This window comes from Limulus polyphemus, unplaced genomic scaffold (genome assembly GCF_000517525.1).
Source record: "Limulus polyphemus unplaced genomic scaffold, Limulus_polyphemus-2.1.2 Scaffold2240, whole genome shotgun sequence".
NCBI lineage: Eukaryota > Metazoa > Arthropoda > Merostomata > Xiphosura > Limulidae > Limulus > Limulus polyphemus.
The window spans coordinates 111,676-134,215 of record NW_013667850.1 but is presented as its reverse complement, the minus strand read 5'-3'; the positions used below and the strand labels follow the sequence as shown (position 1 = coordinate 134,215).

Sequence of the window (22,540 nt, the reverse complement as noted above, 5' to 3'; positions counted from 1 at the left end):
TCTTTGTCACAGGGCTTAAGCTAAACACCTAGGGCTATCCTCCATTGTAGACCTTCCAGTACTCTTTCCACCAGCCTCTCAAATGTTGCTGTAGCATTGCTAAGACCGAATGGCATCACACGATATTGCCAGAGACCTTGACCATAACTAAATGCAGTCTTAGGTTTGTCTGCTTCAGCCATTTTCCCTTGATGGAAACCCGACTTTAAGTCCAGAGTTGAAAACCACCTGGCTCCACTTAGGGCATCAAGAGTATCATCAATTCTTGGCAGTGGGTATGAGTCTTTTTCGGTTATACTGTTAAGAGCCCTGAAGTCCACACAGCAACGTTGGGTTCCATCCCACTTCTGGCACCAATTTGTTACGCCTCTGATCGTTTGTTAATTTTCCGTAGAAATTCTTTCCGAAAACTTCAGCAATACAAGTCCTTCATTAAATAAAACTAGTTTATTCTTTCTCAATACAACTTTGCAATACACTTAATTCCCACAGTCAGTTAACTTAAACAAATGCGTGAATCGTTCGTTGTGAATTATAGCTTGTTGACTGGCTACAAGAATAATTGTTAAATCTCGTTATTCAATCAGACAAGAGTAGACCATGAGTTATCAGTGAGTGTTGTTGACTGGCTGCCTTCCATCTAGTTTATCGGTTTAAAACAGCCCTTGTGTAGTTTTCCACGAAAATTCTCAAAGTCTGTTTATTTGGTTTAAAGCAAAACCACATTGGGCTATCTGTTGTGTTCACAGTGGGGAATAAAACCCCGGATTTTAGCATTGTAAATCCGTTGACTTACCGCTTTCCCATCGAGGGACAATTCTCAAAGAAACAAACAATTTCATTTATATAACTATAACATTGTTGGGCGTATAATTTCTTACATAACTATAAACAAGCTCGAATTATCACATTTAATCAAAATTTTCTATCTCGAACTCAAAACAAATCTCAGTTTCCAACTTCCCAGTTACTTGTATGTTTATTTATATCTTATTAAATCATTCTATATATTAACCTGCCTAGCTACCTTTATTTAGTTTATATTGTAGTGTCGATATAAGTATAGAACTGGAGTGAAAATGTCTGGAAATTACGTTTTTGATCATTCTTAAAAGAATCAAGTAGTTACCAACGATGTGTTCCATGTATCGAAGCTTTAGTACGTACTGTCGAATTAGCGTGAAACATCAGCGTGTTAGATTATCTGCATAAGTTTAAAAACATATAAAAGTTAATGATACTTTCAAAATCTAACTTTGATTTTTTTTTTAACTAAGTGGCGTTTCAGGAACTTTTCTCTGCAAGTGTGTGTGTTATGAATGTCTTCTCAAAAGATAATTATATGTTTTTTACTGAATACAATGAGTATCAGCCAAGTTTAGTTTTATAAAATCGACAGTAAGTAATTGTATTTGTTTTATTAACAATTTGTGGGAGTTTCTCAAACTGAACTTTAATAATACCATTTAAGGAAATCCTGGGTGAAACCTTTGGAATACCAGTGTGGGGAAACAGTGCTCTATCTGTTATTCGTAAATAGGTCAACAAATAATAACATTTTCATATAGCTGCTGTAGAAAAAATGTGAAAATTGAAACCCAAATACCCCAAAGTAATTGTAGTGATAAATGAAAAAATTATATTAGTGTGCCAATTATTATTGCTCAGATTTGGCGTCAGCCAGTGTAACAGGTTTTACCTCAGCGCCATCTTTTATCAATCATATGAACTCTAATTTTTAAGTAAGCCAAGTACAAATTAATGCGTTAGCCGTTCTTAGTTTGGAAATAACAGATTATAAAGAAGGTAGTTAGTCAACAGCACCAACCAATAACTTTTGGGCTACAATAATTTATTAATGGGGTTTGACTGTCAGTTTACCCTCTAGTGGCTCAGCGGTAAGTCTGAAGGCTCATAACACTAAAACCCGGGTTTCGATACTCGTGGTGACCACACTACACAGCCTAGACCTAGAGGTTTGTGTGTGTCAGACTGTGAATACGAGGTTCCATGTTTTGAGTCCTATTTCCAGAAAATCGGGCTCTACATTTCGGGACCTTGAGTGCATTATAAAAGTGACAGTCTTTGTTTGCGTGTTTGTTTGTTTTTAAACATTAAGCTACACAATTGGCCAGCTGTGCTGTGTCCACCTGGACCATTTGTTATTCCATATAATAGTGGATTAAATGCAGTAAACGATGAACCATGGAAATTAGTTTTTGGAACGCTGTATTTTATAAGACAGATATTCCGTCTGAATCAGTTTCGCCCCCACAGAGGCACAGTGGTATGTCTGCGGACTTACAACGCTAGAAACCAGGTTTCGATGCCCGTGGTGGGCAGAACATTGTGTAGCTTTGTGCTTAATTACAAACAAAAGCAAAGAAACAAAACTTCTTTACATTTTATGAATTTTGTGGCTAAGAAAACATCGTTTTGAAGAACAACTCAATGGGCGTTTTAATTCCCATATTCACAAAGACAAAAACATTCATGATGGACATGAAATGTTCATGTTCCTAAAATGAATTACATTTATTGATTCAATAATAAGCATGACATTATTGACATGAATATAATAGCTAAATACAACAGAATGTGTTACTTTTGATTATGAAGCTGACAGTTTCTTCGTGAAATTATTACTCTTTCTTTTGAAGCGGTCAACCGGTGACTCAATGGTAAACTTGAGGGCTTATCACGGTAAAAATCTGAGTTCCATATCCGCGTTGGGCACGGCGCAGATAGCTAATGTTTCAACGTAATGACTATGCGTCAGTTTGTATTTTAGTGCTTAAAAATTGAAAATCGAAAACAGAAAAATTTTGTCATTAATAAATGTCTCTTATCTTTGTACTTTCCATTTGCTTCTTTTACAGTAATGCACGACAAAAAACCCTGTGCTTTATTGAGAAGTATTAACAGTAGCCATATAGGAGACGAGTGCTACTGCCTAACTGCCTTAACTTTGGTCAGAAGCTCTAAATTAGGGACGAGTGTGCCTGAAAGTTAGGTTTATAATATGACCTCTCAGCCAATGTGTGGCATAACCCAAAATTCAAATTCAACGCTGTAGAAATATCTTCAAAATATTGTTGAAATGCCTTTAGAATGGTGTCAAAATGCCTTTAGAGGAAACATTATATGAGCATATATATACATACTTCTTTGACCTCCAGTGGCACAGCGGTATGTCTGAGGACTCATGCTGCTAGAAACCAGGTTTCGATACTAGTTGTGGGCAGAGCACAAATAGCCCATTGTGTAGCTTTGTGCTTAATAATAAACAACAACATATTTCTTTGTTGCACAGAACATGGTTATCAATCATACTAACACGTCTTGAAATGGATGTCACAGCGCCTTTCAAAGATCCTAAATCGATTGTTTCTCTCTCTGAAGGAAACAAAATTATTTGGTCACTTTTGCACTCGTCACTATAACTACTTAAAAGCTCTGATTTGTGTTGTATGAGGATACTTAACTAACAGAATAAACGTGTAAGGTGTTGAACGTTAATATAACGTTGTCAAAATGAAATTCGTAAATTTATTATGGAGACCCCTAGTGAGAAAAAATAAGGCTAAGAGAGATTTTAAATAAAAGTATTTGTTATGGTTTTATGTGATATAAATGAATACGATCCTTACTTGTACTTTTAGATAATATATTGGGTTTGTTTGATTGTTTTGTTTTTTAATTTCGCGCAAAGCTACACGAGGGCTATCTGCGCTAGCCGTCCCTAATTTAGCAGTGAAAGACTAGAGGGAAAGCAGCTAGTCATCACCACCCACCGCCAACTCTTGCGCTACTCTTTTACCAACGAATAAGGGATTGACCGTCACTTTATAACACCCCACGGCTGAAAGGGCGAGCATGTTTGGTGGGACGGGGATACATATGTTGGGTTAAATTAAATACTTGAAATAAAGCTGTCAACTTTTTAACCAAACAGTCTTGAACTTGTAATGTCTGTTCATATCAGAAATAAATTCACACCCTAGAATGGAGAAGAAGGCTATTCTACTTTATTCAAATGGCTTTTGTTCATAATGATATCCACATGAGCAAAGAAAAAACAAAAAAAGCAAGAAAAATACACACACACACACACTAATTTGAATTCAAAATTTATCAGTAAGCCCCAATGGCTCCACGGTACGTCTGAGGGCTTATGACTCTAAAAACCGAACTTCGATATCCGTGGTTGGCACAGTACTGATAGCTTGATGTGTAACTTTGTATTTAACAACAAATAAACTTAAGTTTATAAACAAATAAATATTACCATATAACTTTAGCAGTTTTAAAAGTGTGTGCTGTTTAAAACATTAACTGCTTTACTTAAACAATGAACCAGTAAAGTGTATTAACTTAATCCTTATAAACCTTAATCATTTCAATTGCCAATGAGATTGAATTTAGATAATGCTCAGCCGACTAATCCCATAAAATGACATTTATACAACAAACCATAGGCGAGCCTTCAGCCATAATCTGTTACGATTTGTGCAATAATATATACTAGGAAAAGTCACATTGAGATAAATGAATGCTTAATGCTGAATGAGAAATGAATTTTTTGTTATTCACCCTGTAGCAATTATACTTGACACAGAAAACACAGTGTTGTTTCAATCTTTCGACAGTGAGTTAACTTTGTTCGATTGAACGCGTGAAAAGTAATATTGACGTAAGTAATGACTTCCGTTTTTGCATACTGCTATAGCTACACTGTAGAACATAATTAATCTTAATTTATTTTCAGTTAGCGAGATATTTGTGGCTTGTAATGAAGATATCATCGAAAGAAATGATTTGATAAGCGTAATGTGAAATATTGTGGTGCAAACCTATTTTAATGTGCTTTATTTATGGAGCAAAGTTTTCGTAAGTGTAAAAAGAAAATATCAAAATGGAGTTGTACTAAATGTCGCTACGAAGAAAGTCAACAGTCAAGAATTAATGACAGTGATATGGACTTAAAGTAAGCCTACTTTAAATTCGTTAGTGTTACAGATAAAGGAGATTAAAACAATTCCGCATTGACTTCAACACTATCTGAAAGTATAACTTTTAATTTTGAATAAATATGATGAATTGTTAAATCAAATACAAATAGTTTTGAAAAGACTATATGATCAACAAATAGTTGAAGATTTAAAAAAGTGAAAACATCTTATTAACAGAAAAGATTTGAAACTTGACATACAGGCTTAACGACATTAGCTTTCAGAAAGGATTCAAAAAGATACAAAAGTAATAGTTAAGAAGTAAGCTATTGCCTTAGACATCACAATGGGATATAATGAAACAGAATCCTCGGAACAGACAGGTAGAAAAGATATAACTTAGGAAATTTGCAAGACTTATAATAGTAAGATTTAGTAACAGGCCTCTTCATGAAAAATTGCTCCAAGGTTTGAACAGAAGAAGAAATTAACAACGAAGGAAAGAGGCATTGTTAATAACTGAAAATAATATAGACGTAAATGAACATTTATAAACATTTTTAAAGATTTGTTTCATAAGGCAAGGAATATTAAAAGGGGTAAAAAATATAAATTATTATGGATTAAGAATGGTAGAATTTTTGACAGAAAGGAGAATCAATGAATATTATACATATCAGAAATGAAAATTATCTCAAATATTGTAATGTAACGTATTCATATTGTTACGACAGCGGAAGTCACGTCACGTCATGATATTCTCGAAGGTTCGTGAATGCTCGAGTGTTTACTGAATGTGCGGTATTCTTGTATATAAGACCGCCAAGAAGTGATGGCAACAATGGAATTGAATTGCAAACAGAGATAGAGACGGACAATTGAGTCAAGCCACTCACCGATAACTCATGGACTCTGAATGGACATCACCAGGTGACGTAACCTTGGCAGTTTTAAGCATTTTTCTTCTCTCCTCGTTAGCTATGTGCAGCAACGCTTTACTCGTGATATCCATCTATCGCTTCAAACGCCTGAAACATCCGAGTAATTATTTAGTGCTCTCACTAAGCTCCGCTGATCTCGGAATCGGACTTGTTCTTCCAGTTGCTCTTTATTTTGAGCTCTGTCGTTCTAAAATAGACACAGCTCTTCTATGTTTCGTACCATTTTCTATTCTCATTCTACTCTGTAGCGTGTCCATTTTGAGCGTGACAGGAATAGCGTTAGATCGTTACATTTCTCTCGCTTCTCCTCTTCGCTATAACAACATCATCACTGACCGCACCATTGGCAGGTACATTATAGGCTTCTGGGTATATTCTTTCCTTGTTAGTTGCACGCCTGTCTTATGGTGGTATTTTATTCGCCCCGAGAAACACATGATAGCTTGCAGCTTTAACTTAATAGGGTATCAAGTAAGACTCTTTCTTTTCTTTTCACTTTTTGCACCATGCTTATTTTTTATTTTCTCCAGCTATGCTTACGTGTATGTAATTGCCAGGTACCACGCACGTGCTATATTTTTAGTGGAACTGTCCTTACGTCGCCAAACTGGGGAAGTTGAAACAGAGGCCAAATACGGACGAACTTTAGCAGCGACCACAGGTCTATTCCTTGTCACGTGGCTTCCATTCCAAGTGTGTATGTTAATTGACATATTCCATAATACCGATATACTAACGGGGAAAGCTACTTTTTATCTGGGTGTCCTAGCAGTTTCAAACACCTGCATTAACCCGTGGATCTACGGTTATCGGAACTCGGAAATTAGGTACGCCTTTTCGAGGACTTTGGAGGAATTTGCACCAAAGTTGGGCTACATTCTGAAGTCTTTAGTTCCTATCAAAAAATCCTGTGCTGGGATGCCAAGCTATGCTTCTAATATCCGCTTATGTCATTCACCTAAACTTGTAGTCAACGCTACAGAAACTACTCATACGACATATCTGCATCCTCCGGAAACTACCTACTTGACAGAAACAAGCTTTCTTGCACGGAATTCTGCCAACTCTGTTACAACTACGGTAGTTAGTTTGTAGAAAAACTGTATTTATCAATAACTTTGTATTGTTGTATACTGAAAATAAAAAAAAAGACCTTTCTGGAAAACAGAATAGAAATATTCTGCCCAGAACGTTCGTTTTTTTAAGTCTAAGATCCTAATGTGTAAAGAAATATATAAATACAGAAACTATAACACACAGCAGTATCTTTATTATGTGGCTTGATAGTGTATGACAGGAAATGGCGACGTCATGGCAGGAAACGATGGCGATGATGGAGAAGCATGACATGAAGATATAGGAAGGAAATCTTTCTCTCTCTCTCTCTCTCCGGGAAGAACGTGTATGATTGAGTCGAATAAGAAACGTTTATCAGACAGATTGACATAGTTATTTCACATTTGAACAAATATAGTATTACAAAAAAATATGTTGAATAATTAGTATTAAGAAAACTTTCGTTTCGTCAGATTGTGTTTGATTAGAACAGTTAAGGAACACATTCACATTTACATAAACATTTGGAAGATTCGAGTCGTTATTAACAATAAATATATATTAATGAGCACATTTAATGGAGCATCCCATTTTTACAGATTTTGTGTCTGGAATTATTGAATAACATTGTAAGTGGAAACACGCGGTAAAACTCAAAGAAATACGTTTCAAACTTCTGTTTACATTGAAGATAAAAGCCTTTGAAGTGATTCAAGATATCTACCGTTAGTTGTCGTTTTATCAATACACATGATGAATATTGCTCGAAGACATTGGATGACTGTTAAAAATACAAAACGCTCAATTGAAGAATTGTAATTCTTCTGAAAGGCTTTTCAATGGACTTCCTCCACTGTTTTACTATCAAATTGAAAGGTCGCCTCAAAACAAGTGGATAAAATTTGTTCAAAAACCTTTCAGGCTATTTTATGTTTATTTTCAAAATTTTCTACTTGAATTGTTGTTCGGAAAATGCAGTTTTCTTGATTTGATGGGAAGTTTTAAGCACAGAGCAAGCTCCGTCTCCTTAACTCCAGAGACCAGATTATCTTCGTCAAAATGTTAATATATTCCACAAATAATAACCAACAATTTAATAATATTAATGAATACTTTTTAAAAATTTATTTGTCTTAAATTTTATAGAATGATCGAGCCCCGGATTTTGGCGAATGAAATTGAAATAATAGGCATGTAAACGGTTAAAAAATAGTAGAATGACGAAGATAATTGATAAGATGAACGATAAGACTGTAAAGAAAGTGGGAAAATATAAGCAGAGGAATTTTATTTACCCTATTCAGTCTGACAGAAATTTTTCAGATAAAAATCAACTTTCTTTCAAAACTTTCAGGTAATCTTATCTCTAAATGTGTATGGACGGTGATGAAACTAAAATCATTTTGTGTGGTGCACATGTGTTCAATGATAAGTGTTGTTTTATTTCTTATTGTGATGTACAAATTCAGTGTTTACTGTCAGTTTAATTAATACATGTAACTAGCAGATTTAAAGACATGTTTGTTCGTTTTTTCAATAAAGCCATATTGGACTATTTGTTTTACCCACCGCGGGGAATCGAATCCAGGATTTTAACGTTGTAAATCTATAAACTTACCACTGTACCACTGGGGGCATTAAGGAGTGAATAAAGATTTCTATAGTGTATGTACGAATGATTTATTGGTATAGAGACTGTAATTCATTTGGCGCAACAATGGGCTTTGTTTACGACATGCTATTGTTTTCATAAAACAGTGTTTCGTGGACCGAACGAGAAAAAATAACTAATAACTTTCTTACAAGCAGTATGGTGGATGTTATGTTAATCGTTTCTTTGGTTCCTCAATTATGTGAAGAAACAACTTTATTATCGAGTTAAGCTATCACAATCAGCTGGTCCTTCTTCCTACACTTTGTTAAAAACTGGGTTTTCAAAGGAATAGCTTAAAGGTCAAGTTCTTTCATCTTTATAGTTATTTCTAGATAGGAAATTACTGGTATAATTCTTTTTTCTTTTATAGGTAATTTATTTTTTTCAGCTTGTTTGAATTAGTCTGTAGTGTAATTGAACTCAAGCAGAAACAAAAGCTTACGCACTTGGCTGATTCTGATAAATCAGTTACACAAATGAAAATATTAAAGTTAAAAAGTTTGAATAAAATAAATATACAATGATGAAACGTGCCCTGGAGGATTCTACAACAGACTTATATGGACTATAGAATTATACATTGTGCCACTTTTGCATACAATTTACTCTCTACATTAAATACAGAGTTTGAGTACGTTTTGTTAAAACGATTTTGGAGCCTCCTCAAGTGGTTACATTCCATGTTCCCACTTCCATTTATGCTCTCTCTGACGACTGAATATCTTGACAATAACCTTTCAGCGTAGTTTTTCGTTATAAAAGGCTCCGTCGTAAGGTTTTCATGTCCGAAGCACACACTTTCTCTCTGCTGGCTTTCGATAAGCCATCTAATGTACAAGTACGACGGTTTTGTAGCACCGGAGTGTCTTTGTGTGCTTTGTATGTTTGTTGAATTTCTCGCAAAGATACTCGAGGGCTACCTGCGCTAGCTGTCTCTAATTTTAAAGTGATAGACTAAAGGGAAGACAATTAGTAAACACCACCCACCGCCAACTCTTGTCAGACAAACTAGTGGCGCCCCCAGTGGCTCAGCGGTATGTCTGCGGACTTACAACGCTAGAAACCGGTTTTCGATACCCGTGGTGGGCATAGTACAGATAGCCCATTGTGTAGATTTGTGTTTAATTAAAAACAAACAAACCAAATAGTGGCATTTGACTGTCACTCTTATAGCACACTCATGGCCCCAAAGTGCTGAATGACATTTTTTTCTCTTTTGGTTGAAATGGTGTGCAATCCATGGAATATCAGATCCACAGTTTGGCACGCTAATCATTGGGACACGCTCAACCATCTTCCTATGGAATAGCGTGAATATTCATTTCATTCTCCATGCCTAGGCGCGTAGAAGTTTTTTGCCATAGATTTTCATGTGTCTGTTACAAGACACCACACACTGCCTACCACGATTGGGGTACGACTTGTTGCAAGTCTCTTTCTGAATGGTCATGGGACTCCAAGTTGATCCATTCTCCTTTGTTTTCCAATGCCGTTAAGAACAAGGGATATTTTAAATTCCCAATCTGAAAACATCTTTATGACCTCAGTATATGAATAGTTTGCGTCGGAGAAGGCTGTTATATACTCATCCAAAAATCGATCAATTTTCGGTGGCATTACACAATGTCAAATTGTATTTCTGATGAATGCCTTTCTACCACGACTTTATATGGCTATATTTGTCACGTGACTTGCTGGTTTGCATATCCCAAATCGTTTTAATATAACATATTCAGCTGTCTGTATATATATCTGTGTGTATTAAGTGTTTCTATCACCACTGTATAGATAGTTCAGTTTTTACCTGTTACATAAGGGCATCCGATACAGCACTGTACATATGCATTTTAACCGTTTCCAATAATAATCGTACAATACCGCTGTCTGGTTTGAAAATCTATATTCTCCAGTAACAGTTTATTTATCCATGATTAAGTCAGTACAATTATAAAAAGATATAATTATAGTAATTGTAACTGAAGAGATATTAATTAGTTTAAACTTACGAGCAAGAAAAAAAAAAGAGTTCGTCTAGACCTGAATTTCTCTTTATATGTACAAGATTATTCAGCGCGTACTTCAAAACGTCAATGGTGACCGTGTAATAACTCTCCTGACAATAAATTTCAAACTTCCTATGTTGGAACTTTTTATCGTTTAATTAACAAATAGCTTTCACAAACTGAAACTCAGTGAATGTTAATTAAGGTTCATTTCGGTTTTTATACAAAATAAGATTCGAAAATTAGTTTTATATATATTTAAACTTTCCAGCGAAACTGGCACGTGATTTAATAGTCGAGAAAAGTAAGCACTTCAACTGATATTTCAGCTTATACTTATAAAGAGACATAGTGAAAATATTTTATAAGCATGTGGATGAATGACAACTCGTTCTATTAAAAACATGGTATAATTTCTTTTCCTCTGATTAAATATTTTTGGTCTCGTGATTAACCAGAGAAATCGATATGAATGCGAACAAACGCTCATATCGATTTCAATTTTGCTTGGACCGAGCGTTGCTTAGTGGTTGTCATGCCCAGACTATTAATCTAAAGATTCAAGTTCTGTAGTCATCTTTGCCACAAAAGTACGCTCCAAACTTTTCGTTATGGGTGCGCTACAAGAGTAATTGTTAAATCTTGGTATTCGATCAGACACGAGTAAGTCGCTGAATTAACCCTTTCATTATTTAGGTGCAGGACACCATTCCGGGATCGAATTTGTGGAAAATATTCGTTGTTCAGGAAAACGTTTTGTTGTGATCGTTCAATGGTTGTGGAATTTAGTACAATGTTGGACATTTTCACATTTTTCTATCTGTGTACTGCATTTGAAAGGGAAGTATTTTAAAAGTATACCAAATGTTACAAATTGAATGTACGTAAAATTTCAAGAGCTTTTCAGTTAGTATGTTAGGACTTGAAGTTTAGAATACACGTGATGACTTTAAGAACTTCCAGTCAGTATGTCACGTGGTGGAATTTGGAAGATGAGTGGATGTTTCAAGAAAAGTTGATATCAATATATACCAATAAATAATTTATTAGTTAAAGATGGTATCCCTTGTATTTTCTGAAAGACATGTTGGTCAAATTTTACAAAAGCTACACGAGGGTTATCTGCGCTAGCCGTCCATAATTTAGCAGTGTAAGACTAGAGGGAAGGCAGCTAGTCATCACCACCCACCGCTTACTCTTGGGCTACTCTTTTACCAACGAATAGCGGGATTGGTCGTCACATTATAACGCCCCCACGGCTGAAAGAGCGAGCATATTTGGTGTGATGGGGATTCGAACCAGCGACCCGCAGATTGCGAGTCGAGCGCCCTAACCACCTGGCCATGCCGGGCCGTTTTGTGTGCTGAAAAATGTACTGTTTGTAAAAATACTCTTTACTACTCCAACCACCGAAGGTGACAGAGGTTATGTTTTCACCCCTCAGAGTGTGTTTGTCAGCAAGATTTCTCAAAAACGGCTCAATGGATTTGGACAAAAGTTGGTATGCATTTGGTATATGACCCACCTTACAAGTAATGAGTTTTTAGAGGGTGAAGGTCAAAGTTTAAAGACACACCAAGATCACGAAATTCCAAAACATCCCTATCTGTTAGCATGAGGACTGATTTTACATGCTATTTTTTGCTCAACAATTCAGTCAAAAATGATCGGGTTTTGATGAAACTTGGTAGAAATATGTAGAATATTATTCCTCGGTATTCTGACAAAAATGGTCTGTGTCTGTTGATAACAACGGGCATACGAACACATTTCCGTATTTTTATGAGAGCCGAATGTGATAAACGCTGCGTTGCGAAGGTATACACTTTTCTGTGTGAACCTCAAGTTACTCATATTATTATACAAACATCCAACGGAGACGTGTTGTGTAATAAAAAAATGCTATTGTAAGGTTCACTGAATGTGAAAATACTCTTTATTACTAATATTATTACCCAAACATCTATGTTCACTAACAAAATCATGATTTTACAATAATTATTAAAATAACTTGATATTTTCAATGGAAGACACTTTTTTTTAGCCAATCAAGAACTGATATGATCTAAACTTTAAATCATTTTGTGTTAAAACCGTTAGCTATCTCTCTGCAGAAAATTAAATTTCTAATGATATTCAGATAACTGCCACTGGTTCCTTCTTGATAATATTGCGTTATTTGTTCAATTATGTTTAATGTACGTCAGACCTTTATTGATTACAGTTGATAAATCCTTTGCTTCAGTTTTTATCTTCACTGGCCGTGAACCTATATTTATACGTATTTATATTAGGAATTCAAAGGTAATTTAGTTAATACACTATTACATTATCCTGATAAAACTTTAATTTGTTTTTGTTCCTTTATATGTCTTATTACCCAAAGGTTTTAGTAATTCTAGAGTGAACCCTAATTCTTTTCATAAAGTAATATATGAAGTCTTAGTTCTTAAATCAAAGTTGTTGGAGCGATGATGTATTTGTTATATAAAGAATATATGTGTTTAGTAATGTATTTTTGTGTTATTGTTCCTAGTAACTGTTTTAGTTGTATGTTTTTGCTATTCTTCCAATTTATTTTCCCGTTCTTCAAATCGATTAATTGTAAATTTCCTTTACGTTATTTACGAAAACTTTTTAAAGAGATTTACTAATGATATGTTTTGTGCAATTCTAGGTAGATTTGGTACATTCCCGTAAATTATCACTGCCCACGTGTATAAAGTGAGTACATAGTTAATAGGAGAATAAATAGAATACACTAATTTACATTCGCAGTCAAAGTATAACATCTTATGTAACACTTGATTAGTGATGAGTCTAACTTTTCGTTGTATCATGTTTTGTTTTTATATTAGTTTAATCTAGTTAATCACGGTTAATGGTTGAGATGATTTAATTTGTATTTTCTTATCCAGTGATTGTGACATATTGATGAGAAGCTTTTGAAAATTCCACCACGTGACATACTGGCTGGAAGCTCTTGAAATATCCACTCATCTTCCAAACTTCAACACGTAACATGCTTAATGGAAGCTTTTGAAATATCCACTCATCTTCCAAATTCCACCACGCAAATGCTGGCTGGAAGATAAACGATCGCGCTAATAAGGTGACTTAATAAACAATAAAATGTCAACAACTGTAAATAGTCGAAACGTATATTTAGATACATAAACGATTTTTAATATACACACAACAATACAATTTACAATAACAGTTATTACAAATAGTTATCACAAACAATGATTTATATACAAAAGTTTTACAAACTAACAAGCAATATAAAGTCTTCTTTCTAGTCTGGAACTTCCTTGATAGCTTATTGAGAGTTGACCATGAGCGAGTTAATTTCGAGTTGACGTAGGCATAATTCACTTAACAGGGAGCTAGCTAGCCCTGTTTTTCTCGCTGATCACACGCCGATTACAGGTCGAGTTTCCACCCATGACGTTAGGCAATGTTTTCGTAAAAATACTAATGTCCGATGTGAATCCACTGAAGTTAAATGTTTTGTAATGTTCGAAATTTATAAACATTCCTGGTCGAATATCTTAAGTTTCCCGATTAATAAACGTTATGACAATCACAGTTATAGTTTTCAGAGCTTATAGCACACTGACTATAGCAAACCAATAATGGATATTCTTCCTTTTGGCGCGTCGCGTTGGTTATATTTATAGGCGTGTGTAGAGTTTCTCAAAAATTCAGATTATGTAACAATACAAAGCTACACTGGCGTTTACTTACACACATATATTGTCGATTCTTACATTCGAGAATCTACAACTTTAGAGAATAGGCGGGAGTTTCGAAATACATATTTAACACTATAAGCTATGCATATTTCTAAATATAAATTTAATCTAAACAAACGTTGATGTTAAAATAAATATATAATAATAAATCCGTCACATATACCAACATCCGGGTGAAAACGGTGGAGGTGTGATATGAGGTACTGTATTTTGGGAAAAAATGAGAGAAGCGTAATGCGTTTATAGATCATTGATTGGGGAGCGCAATATATTTATCAAATATTTTGTTTACAAATCAGGGAAGAGTATCGTGTTCGTATAACACTGCTTGCGACACAGCATATTTCTAAGTCAATGTTCCTAATTTTGCCCAAATACAAGTTCCTGAAATAATTCTCGTAATTGAAGCTAGATGTTCGACATCCACTTCTATTATATATTAATTAATTTGACGGTTATGTCACGTGTTAATTTTTAATTTTGTAGACATATCTTTATTTGTAACATGCTGAGATTTACTACTGAAACAGGTGTAAGGACAAAATAATGTGTCGTGTTAGTAAGTATGTGTGATGCTGATGTAATTTCCTTGGATATATCGTAGTTAATAATAACAATTTAAACCAACTTTCACACTAAACGTATCACTCAATTACTTAAATTCTGCATTAAGTTAAAAATATAATTTACATATTTAACAAGACAATTCATAAGAGACACCCTCCGCCAAGCTTAAATCCATATAAGAGATCTGTATTTGTTTGTTGTTAATCATGAAGCTTTACAATGGGCTATCCGTGCTCAGCCCACCACGAATATCGAAATCCAGTTTTTAGTGTGATAAGCCTACAGACTTGCCACTGGGATGGTGATCCTCATCTGTAGAATTACACTGATACTCTGCCAGTAATCCATTAGATATGCGTGACACCAGTGTAAATAATCCAAACAATGGCGAAAAACCAATATAAATCAATCTCTGGACCCCAACTGTGTAACTTTAATTAATTTGTAATCGAAGATTAACAGTCCAAGAGATATTGATGCTTAGTTTTATAATCCATAGTTGGAAAATCAAAAGATTGAAAATGAAAACTGATACACACACATATATATAGCACACTAGAAGACATATATAGAGATATATATGTCTCGAGAAATGTACCCATCCTTTAAGTTATTCAGCTTCTGTATATCGATTCTAAAGGTTTTATTTTTATTTCAGGTGTCAAAAAATAAACCCAAAACCATTGAAGAATTAAACTCGCAGATCACAAATGCTTTTCATCGAATCAGAGTTGAAATTGTGCACTCCGTCGTAGATGTCATTATTGCTTAAATGCTGCTGGAGCCTAGTTTCAGCATCTCAAATAACTCAGCAGTGTAAGTACAGTTAATTTGTTGTATGAAATACTAATAAAGACGTTTTGCTGGCTTGTAGGTTCATTTATTGTAGTGATATAAGCATTCGAAATGTGGGTACATTATGTCACGTGTTAATTTTAATTTTGTAGACATGTCTTTATTTGTAACATGCTGAGGTTTACTACTGAAACAGGTGTAAGGACAAAATAATGTGTCGTGTTAGTAAGTATGTGTGATGCTGATGTCATTTCCTTGGATATATCGTAGTTAATAATAACAGTTCAAACCAACTTTCACACTAATCGTGCATTAAGTTAAGAAATATATATACTGTATATATATATATAACGAAAACTTGTTCAACAAATACAGAATACAGATCCTATAATCAAATTAACCAGACTAATATATATGTATATATAAAGAAAACTTGTAAAACTTACTATAAGTTGTTCAAACGAATGATCGGACACCAGATCCACAATTTTGACTCGCACAGTGAAGTTGGGGAGATGACAGGCAGAAGTAATAAACAAAGTTCTAAAAATGTAGTCGAAACGTATATTTAGATATCGTATTTGTATTAAAGAAGAAAACAGTGTGTATCAATCTTGTTGGCAAATATCATAAATTGACTATATATCGGCTTTTACTTAACTGCTAAATCCAAAGTACAATTTAACTACTAAATTTAAATTACAAGTTAACTCAATTTCAGACTATTTGAAATTCTGATACATAACACTTTATTTTCAAGCTATCAAATGGTATTGAGATGTAATATATGATCTACATTGTGGAATTATCACTCGACTATCATGCGATTCAAAAATAAATGATTGAACGAGTGTCGCGAACTTTTGCATCGAGTAAATATTCTGATGGAAAAAAGTCATTCAATATTTTTATAAACAAATCACTCTAAAAATCTATCTGAGAGGTGATGAGAATAATTCTGAGCATAACAGCCTGCACTAGCTATATTTTTCATGAATTTTCGTGGAAGATATAACGGATCTATGATCAATAAGGGAGTCCAGTTTTCTCTGAGTGTGTATTCAAGTACAATAACTACAGCATGAATTTTGGTCTTGGTAAATAGCATTGATTCATCCGATTTTTGCCAATGATTACTTTTGTCCTGAAGCCTGAAATAAAAAGAGTTGAATTTAACGGCCTTAGATGACATTACCGACACTACCGAGCATCGTTCGTTTCGGTAGGTAATTTAGACGTTACTGAAACTGTTCATGCAGTAACCAGCGGCAAGCTGTATTATAAACTACTAGAATGCTCACAAATGGTAAAGGCAGCATATATATATATATATAGCAATATACATGTGTAAACAAATACGCATTTGTGGCAAGAAGTACATGTTGGAAACATTACACATTGAATTGATAAATAACCTAGAAAGTATTATTGGAAAATGAGCGTATCTATGATTTTTCATTAATACCAATGTTTCAGTTTAGATGTTGAGGCATTCTACATTTTTTTGGATTTTTGATGGTAGAGACAATAAATAGTAAAAAAGAAACTCGCACTATGTCAAGAAAGAGAAAAACAGTTTTATCTGTGATTTTAAAGACGCAGGTTTACCTGAAATTTCTCCTAAGCATCAAGTTGAAGTATTAACGAGTGAGTGAAATTGTCTGTTTTGCATGACCTGGTGGTTAAGGTGCTCGACTTGCAATCTGAGGGTCACGAATTGTATGGTTGCTGATCCTTGGCTTACAACAATCATCGTCCTGTATGGTTGCTGACCGCTAGCCCGGGTGTAAACAAACAAATAAGTTATTGTGAAGTTTTTAATAATTTTTGTACAGTAAAATTAAATAATTATATTAGTGTTCAAAATTACGGTATGTTTTTTCGTTTAAGGAGTTACGTTGAAACATGAAAACGTAAAAACGGGTGGGTTTCAATGTTTTCCTGTCCCATTGAAAAATAATTTGAGATTGTAAGTTTTATTTTGCATTGTCGAAATTCGGTCTTATTTCAATCTCTCAACACTACTTTGTTTGTTTGTTGTTAAGCGCAAAGCTACACATAAGGTTATCTGTCTCCTGCCCACAACGGGTATCGAAACCCGATATTTTAGACTTACTATCTAGTTACTAGTTTCGACTGAAAAGCTGCAATATTCATTGATGTCATGAGACTTTCGTCTACAGATAGTATACCGTTTTTGCTGGAATGACCATTTGCTTTTTTGGCAGACTTAGGGAATTTTATTGCGAAAATGGCCATTCATTCAATGACATCACAATATTTATGACGTCAGTGCATCTACCTAATTTGTTCTAATGACGAGAGAAAATGTTCGAGAGGGGGAAAGGATGCTGGAGCCAGAAACAAAATACTAGCACAAGTAGGCTCGAAACGAAATTGATATGTGAGACTACTTTTAACCGGCTGATTTACAGACAGCCGAACAATCGCGAAACGTCTTTTGAAGCGAAGGTATTCAAATACTTCAGAAATACACGAAAAGGATAAGCATAGAGATAGTCTTTAAATCTTTCGCCATCCGCGTTAATCGTTTGCGCTTTTTTGTCATTTGTTTAGAATTACATTTTTTCCCTTGGAAATTATTTGATATGAGAAATCATTTAGATGAAGCTTAAATTGTGCAGAAGAAGGTATGATCTAGTGAAAGTTGGAGGGGGAGGGCAGGTACACAACAAAAAAATCTCGAAGTTGTTTTCAATAATTAAAGTCTTTTTGTTACACATAAAACATATTAAATGTCACAGACTTCAAAACTATTTTCAGCCTCAATTCATATTACACACGGGAGGGTGAAATAATGGGATCGGGAAATTTCGGACATAAAAAAAATGTCATTTTCTTACTGATGTAATGCATCATTTGCCATTACATTACCATGCCCCTTTATTAGCCAAAATTTACTGGAAAAAAGTATTTCAATTTGTTTTTAAAATAAAGGTTGAAAAACGTATGTTAAGAAAGTCAGAGCATACATGCCTTTTAAAATATTCATTTTGTAAATGATTGGTCAGTAATTTGCCTTGGTAGAAACTATTTATACAAGTATCGCCTCGAGATTTAAAAAATTTACCAATTTGTACTTGATTGGTCTTTATATATATATTGCAATTATAAAAACTTGTATGTATTATCTGTCTAAATATTTCAAGAAGTGACCAGTTTGTATGTTAACTGGTCTGTAATTTTGAACTTAGGATGAGATCAAGTGAGTGAAGTTTCTCTGACCATTCCAGCAGCAAATATTATCAATATTTAATAGAGATGTGCCCATATAAAGGACATATTATCATGAAATTTCATCAGAGATATATCGCGATACCATGAAAAAAATATTTAATATTATATAATAAATAGCAATAGCATGACACCTGATTACAATAGCACCTAGTGATAGTAAGACACCTAATTACAGTAGTTCTTAATAATAGTAAGACACATGATTACAGTAGTGTCTAGTAATAGCCCGTCATCTGGTTACAATAGCGTCTAGTAACAGCATGACACCTGATTACAATAGCGTTTAGTAATAGCATGCCATCTGGTTGCAATAGTGTCTAGTAATAGCATGCCATCTGGTTGCAATAGTGTCTAGTAATAGCACGTTATCTGGTTACAATAGCGTCTAGTAACAGCACGACACCTGATTACAATTGTGTCTAGTAATAGCATATCATCTGGTTACAATAGCGTCTAGTAATAGCACGTTATCTGGTTACAATAACGCATAGTAACAGCACGACACCTGATTACAATAGTGTCTAGTAATACCATGGCACCTGATTACAATAGTGCCTAGTAATAGCATGCCATCTGGTTACAATAGTGTCTAGTAACAACCTGACATTTGGTTACAAGTAAATGCGACCATGACGGCAAAGTTAAGAAATTGCGTGATACAGGTAGTGGCCAAAAAATAGAAACACCAATGTAAAGTCACTTAATAGGTCGTTGGGCCAGCGAGTGCGGCCAGTACGGCCTGTATGCGTCGTGGCATAGAGTCTACTAGCATCTGGAATTCTGCAGGAGGAATGCAACACCACTCTTCCACGAGAAAGTCAATCAACTCCCGCTTAGTTGATGGAAGTGGAAAACTCAATCTCAGGCGTTTTTCCAAAATATTCCATACATGCTCGGTTGGGTTCAGATCTGGTGACTGAGAAGGCCATGAAATATGGATAACGTCAGTGTGATGCTCCTCAAACCACTGGGCGACTACTCCTGATCTGTGGATTGGAGCATTGTCATCTTGAAAGACACGTCTCTCTGCAGGACAGAAATGCTGTAACGTGGGGTTAAGATGAACGCTCATTACCATTAAGTAATGATTGGTATCAACCCTGCCTTCTAAGGGCATGAATGCACCTCAAACCATGCCAGGAAAATGTGCCCCACACCATTACGGAACCACCAGAACCCTTCACTGTGGGAACCAGGCACTCAGGCTGTAGAGTTCTTTAGGTTGGCGCCACGCGTGCACTTGTCCATTTGTCGAGAACATGGTGAATGGTGATTCAGCTGACCATATCATATTTCTCCACTACTTGGTAGTCCATAGCCTGTGCATTGCCAGGTGTGATGAGCGGTTTATGCACTGCAACCCGACTATGGTATCCCGTCCTGTGGAGTTCTCGACGAATCGACTTTGATGAAATTGGTTGCTCTCGCCCCTGGTTGAAATTTGCGGTTGCTTGCCTGTTTTGCCTTGCAGTTCGAATTAATGCACGACCCTGGAATATACTCTTCCTCCCACTGCTGCCCTTTACTAATGGTGTATTTCCCTTGGAGTTCCATGCTGACATCACCTTAGACACCGTTGCTCGCGAAACATCAGGAAGTTGAGCTGTCTTGGTCACTGAAACTCCCGCCAAACGCGCCCCAACAATCACCCCTCTTTCAAAGTCACTGAGGTCCCCTCTTTCAGCCATGCTAGCCGTGATTATAGGCAACCAGACCTGTCCAGCATTTTTATACATCACCCTATGCATGCTGGGATGTTATTTGCTTAATTACCACCTATGTGGTAGCCTCTGCATTGCATATACTTACTGTCCCTCATTCACCCAGGTGTTTCGATTTATCGTCAGTTGCTAAACAATACTTTAGTACACATTGCACATCTTTGTGTTTCCAATACACATAATATGAAAATGGCTACAGCCATGTTTCTTGTTATTAACAGTACCTATACGAGTATTATAAAACTGGTATCTATACGACCAGGACCACAAAAGAAACTTACAAAATGACAGTAATAGTTTTACTACACGATTAATAATAGCTGTATATTCAATGGAATAGGACAATCTGAAACAATGAGGACGGCTATGAAGTATAGAATAGCACCACCATCTATATCAGTCCTTTCCTGATTTAAAGTGGTTCACAAGGGCAGCTATGAAGGCTTTTACTGCGTTCGGTCTTCTGCCCATTCATCAACCTCTATTCTATCCAGGTCTTTATTGTTCTACGCCATGTATCTTTTGTTCTTCCTCTACGCCTTCTTCCAACTGGCCTCTAGGCCATTACTTTGTCTTGCCAGTTTATTCTCTTTCATTTTTAAAACATACCCATAGCATTTTCATCTATACAACTTGAGCTTTTCTACGACTGTTGTAGAATAACATAACTTTCATAATTGCTATGGCGTTTGCTCAATGAAATGGGAAAATCTGAGGTATTGAAAGGGGGGTTGATCAGGTGTTTTCCCCAGGAATTTAAATTAGAAAAGGTATTCGAATTTTCATGGGAGTGAGAGCAGAAGTATGAATCCGTGAAGGCCAAGGTAAATAGCTTCAGTAATTAACTGTCAGTACTATTTATCAGGTTAATAGCTTCAGTAATTAACTGTCAGTACTATTTATCAGGTTAATAACTTCAATACTTAACTGTCGGTACTATTTATTTAATAAAAAGCTTCATTAGTTAGCTGTCAGTACTATTTATCAGGTAAATAAGTTCAAGAGTTAACTGTCTGTACTATCTATCTAATAAAAAACTTCAATAGTTAACTGTCAGTACTATTTACCAGGTAAATAGCTCCAATAGTTAATTGCCAGTACTATTTATCAGATAATTAACTTCAGTAGTTAACTGTCGGTACTATTTATCAGGTAAATAACTTCAGTAGTTGACTGTCAGTAGTGTATATCACGTAAATAGCTTCAGTAGTTAATTGTTAGTTCTATTTAGCAGGTAAATGCCTTTAGTAGTTAACTGTCAGTAGTATACATCACGTAAATAATATCAGTAATTAACTGTCAGTACTATTTATCAGGTAAATAGATTCAATAGTTAATTGCCAGTACTATTTATCAGGTAAATAATATCAGTAGTTAACTGTCAGTACTATTTATCAGGTAAATAGCTTCAGTAGTTAATTGCCAGTACTATTTAACTTTGCTGTTTGAAAACGATTATGTATTGAAAAAATAGTAAACTGTCAACTTATATTATACAACTAAATTTACAACCAACAACTAAATGGATTTTTTCCAACTAGAAAATTTTTAAACAACTAGATCTAGTTGGAAAACGACTAAATTGGTAGCACTGCTTGTGCCTAGTTGACCACTGGGGGATGATGGGAAAGCTCAGGGGATGTATGGAAATTCCTAGGTTGATTGATTATGCAAAATGAAAAAAAAACAAAAAAACACTAGAATGCCATTATTTCATGCAAAGTTTCAAGTAGGTTTTGACAAAATAATGAAAAGGTTGAAATAGTTGTGTGAGGTTATAGCATACTTTAAAAATTAAAAAAGAACTGAAATTTTATTCGGAAATATAAAATACT

General features: G+C 35.0%; 3 protein-coding genes across 4 annotated transcripts in view; 1 reads left to right on the top strand and 2 right to left on the bottom strand.

The window, feature by feature from the left end:
- Positions 1-22,540, bottom strand: part of LOC106466375 (BTB/POZ domain-containing protein 6-like) — a 39,021-nt gene that overhangs the window by 9,655 nt on the left and 6,826 nt on the right. Inside the window, exon 2 of one of the 2 annotated variants that reach the window (XM_013926658.2) lies at positions 17,335-17,501. The exons of the other annotated variant lie outside the window; for it this stretch is intronic. The gene's annotated coding sequence lies outside the window, so the exon portion shown is untranslated. The remainder of the gene's footprint in view (positions 1-17,334; positions 17,502-22,540) is intronic. 2 annotated transcript variants of the gene reach the window in all.
- Positions 5,867-7,261, top strand: LOC106466372 (probable G-protein coupled receptor No9). The gene has a single exon (XM_022394368.1). The coding sequence runs from the start codon at positions 5,933-5,935 to the stop codon at positions 6,986-6,988; it is 1,056 nt and encodes a 351-aa protein (XP_022250076.1). The 5' UTR covers positions 5,867-5,932; the 3' UTR covers positions 6,989-7,261.
- On the bottom strand, positions 20,259-20,672 carry LOC106466371. Its single transcript, XM_013926651.1, has one exon. It carries the CDS (start codon positions 20,670-20,672, stop codon positions 20,259-20,261), a length of 414 nt encoding a protein of 137 aa, XP_013782105.1.

Excerpts from the sequence above, each read along its gene's own strand:
- LOC106466372 (XM_022394368.1), top strand. The coding sequence starts at position 5,933 with ATGTGCAGCAACGCTTTACTCGTGATATCCATCTATCGCTTCAAACGC.
- LOC106466371 (XM_013926651.1), bottom strand. The coding sequence starts at position 20,672 with ATGGCTGAAAGAGGGGACCTCAGTGACTTTGAAAGAGGGGTGATTGTT.